The sequence below is a fragment of the Lygodium microphyllum genome, chromosome 6, assembly GCF_053477565.2.
Source record: "Lygodium microphyllum isolate KBCC chromosome 6, Lygodium_microphyllum_v1.1.10, whole genome shotgun sequence".
Lineage (NCBI taxonomy): Eukaryota > Viridiplantae > Streptophyta > Polypodiopsida > Schizaeales > Lygodiaceae > Lygodium > Lygodium microphyllum.
This window is the reverse complement of record NC_141140.1, coordinates 105,705,871-105,708,197: the sequence shown is the minus strand read 5'-3', so window position 1 is coordinate 105,708,197 and position 2,327 is coordinate 105,705,871. Positions and strand designations below refer to the sequence as shown.

At 43.1% G+C, this 2,327-nt stretch overlaps 1 protein-coding gene across 1 annotated transcript; it reads left to right on the top strand.

Annotated features, from left to right (window-relative positions):
• Positions 1-253: 253 nt before the first annotated feature.
• Positions 254-1,932, top strand: LOC148034908 (uncharacterized). The gene is made up of 3 exons (XM_087679863.1): positions 254-468; positions 560-632; positions 1,088-1,932. The coding sequence occupies exons 1-3, from the start codon at positions 323-325 to the stop codon at positions 1,652-1,654; spliced, it is 786 nt and encodes a 261-aa protein (XP_087535989.1). The 5' UTR covers positions 254-322; the 3' UTR covers positions 1,655-1,932.
• The last annotated feature ends 395 nt before the right edge of the window (positions 1,933-2,327 follow it).

The following is a 2,327-nucleotide window of genomic DNA, read 5'->3' as shown; positions in this document are numbered from 1 at the left end:
TGATAAGCTGAGACAGCCGCTTTCTTGAACATTGGACCATCCACCACTCATCCTCGAACTTGCATGTGGCTACGAGACCGACTTGTCTTGACTTGAGTGTTAGCGAGTCGATGACTAATGTGTACAGCGTGTCACCTCTAACCTAGTGTGTCACCTCTAACCTAGTGTAGTGCTTTGGGGGGCCCTAACTTGAGAGACCAAAGGCGTTGTATTAATGACCGTTGGGCTACATAAAGAGGTATGACATCATGCTCAAGGTGTCTTACACACCGACAAGGATTCTCTCTTGCTCTCCTACAGGCAGAAAGAGAGAGCATGAATCATGGCGAAGAAGGGGGAGCACAACAACAGCAACCCTCTAATAATTTCTTCGCAGGCTGCCCCTCCGCCTCCTCTTCATCCCACAACAGGCAGGCTCCCTAAAACCCTGCGCGGAGGCACATGCGTTTCAGCTGATCTTCGACACAGGTATGTTATCGTTATCTTGAAGACACAGAGAGAGAGAGAGAGAGAGAGAGAGAGAGAGTCCTCTCTTATCACCTCCTCCCTTGCCTCACAGCTCGGATTACTCATCATCCCCCGCTGCGCTCCACCCCTGTCCTGGCGTAGATTGTCAGAGGGACAATCCGAAGGTGTGTGTCCCTCATCACTGAAATTAGAGAATCTATCTGTTTTCGGAGGAAAATAAAGAATCTCTCTCCCTTTACTGACATCAAGGAATCTGTCCGTTTTTCCAATTAAGCAACTCATTGCGAATGCTTCAACTGATTAGTTTGCTTGATCATAGTGTTCTGTAGTAGTTTTGGATGTTTGTACTGAATAGTGTATTGGACTATGTGCGTCTGTGTTGTATTTCTTTTCAATGTATCTATTACAGAGTCCCTATCGCATTTCTTCTCCGTATATCTATTACAGAGTCTCTGAATGCCTAGTAATGGAGGCATGCTCAGGGGCAGAAAACTTATATGGGCACAAATCAAAACATACCACTCCATGTGTGTGTATATATTCATGTATGTCATTAATAACATAGTAGCATGCTGGTATGCTGCCACTGGGCTTGCCTTTGTTTCTCTGTGTGGAGCAGGAAAATGGCACTACTGAGCGTATTGAGGGGGAAGATCCATTCAAATTGGTGCACAGGCTGGATGTCCTCATTTCCAGAATGGTGGAGAGCTGCAAGGAGAAGCCTGACATCATCTCATATGCCCCTCAAGGACAAGTAGAGCTTGCAAGTCCACAGGAGCTCGAGCAACGCCTTGACAAGATCATTGAAAGGCTCACTAACAGAAGTAAAGCTGCTGCTGTTGTACAGCCAGGCATGCCATCTGACATGATTAGTACACATGGTGCCTTCTCCCCAAACACTTCAGAGACTGTGCAAACCCCCCCTATATGTGCAAGTAAACCACACAGTGTGGTGACGCCGACATCATCGCCACACAACAATGGTTTTTTTAGCCCAAGGGCCCTCTTTCCAAGATCAAGCAGTGCTGAGAAGGCTGACCCTTTGTCTTCGCCCTCGGGTGCAAGGCTGTCAAGCAGCAGATCAGGCAGGTTAGCTTCTGCATTGTCTTTCTTGTCCTCTCCAAAAAGAGCAGGGATCACTAGGTTAGCAAGCCCCAAAATCCAGGATGTGTGCATAGACAAATAGGAGTGCCTTTTACCATAATGTATGCTAATGTTGTATCATTTGTCTCACAATTCACATCATACACACACAGTCAGATTTTAGAAAGATAGATGGAAATACCTATTCCAAAAGAGTGTGCTCTTTTCATGCTATTAGAAAGCCATATTGAATCTAGCATAGGTGTACATCTAGCATTAAACCAATACCATACGAAAGCACAAAATCAGTTGTATAATGGTCAAAAACATGGTATACTTCAATATATATAAATGAGATAGAGGCGAAAATTTGCCTTCAAAGGTTGGCACAGCACACCAAACTATATAAAGTTATGTCTTTTTGTGTCTAGATACTCCTTCTAAGTTCTAAACCCATCTTCAATGTACATCAAATTTTGTCTAGCTTTTTTGGGTGAATTAATTTGGGGAAACCAATATTGACCCTTGCCAAGGATGTGTTTGGTATAAATATTGTTGGCAAGTTTATTTACTCTAGAAAGAGGGTTTGTCAATTTAGGGTTTACTTGAGATAATTATACTCAAGGAGTAGTTGCATGTGCCTATAATTTTTAATGATATTGTTGGCAAGTTTATTTACTCTAGAAAGAGGGTTTGTCAATTTTGGGTTTACTTGAGATAATTATACTCAAGGAGTAGTTGCATGTGCCTATAATTTTTAATGACAGTTTGATTCT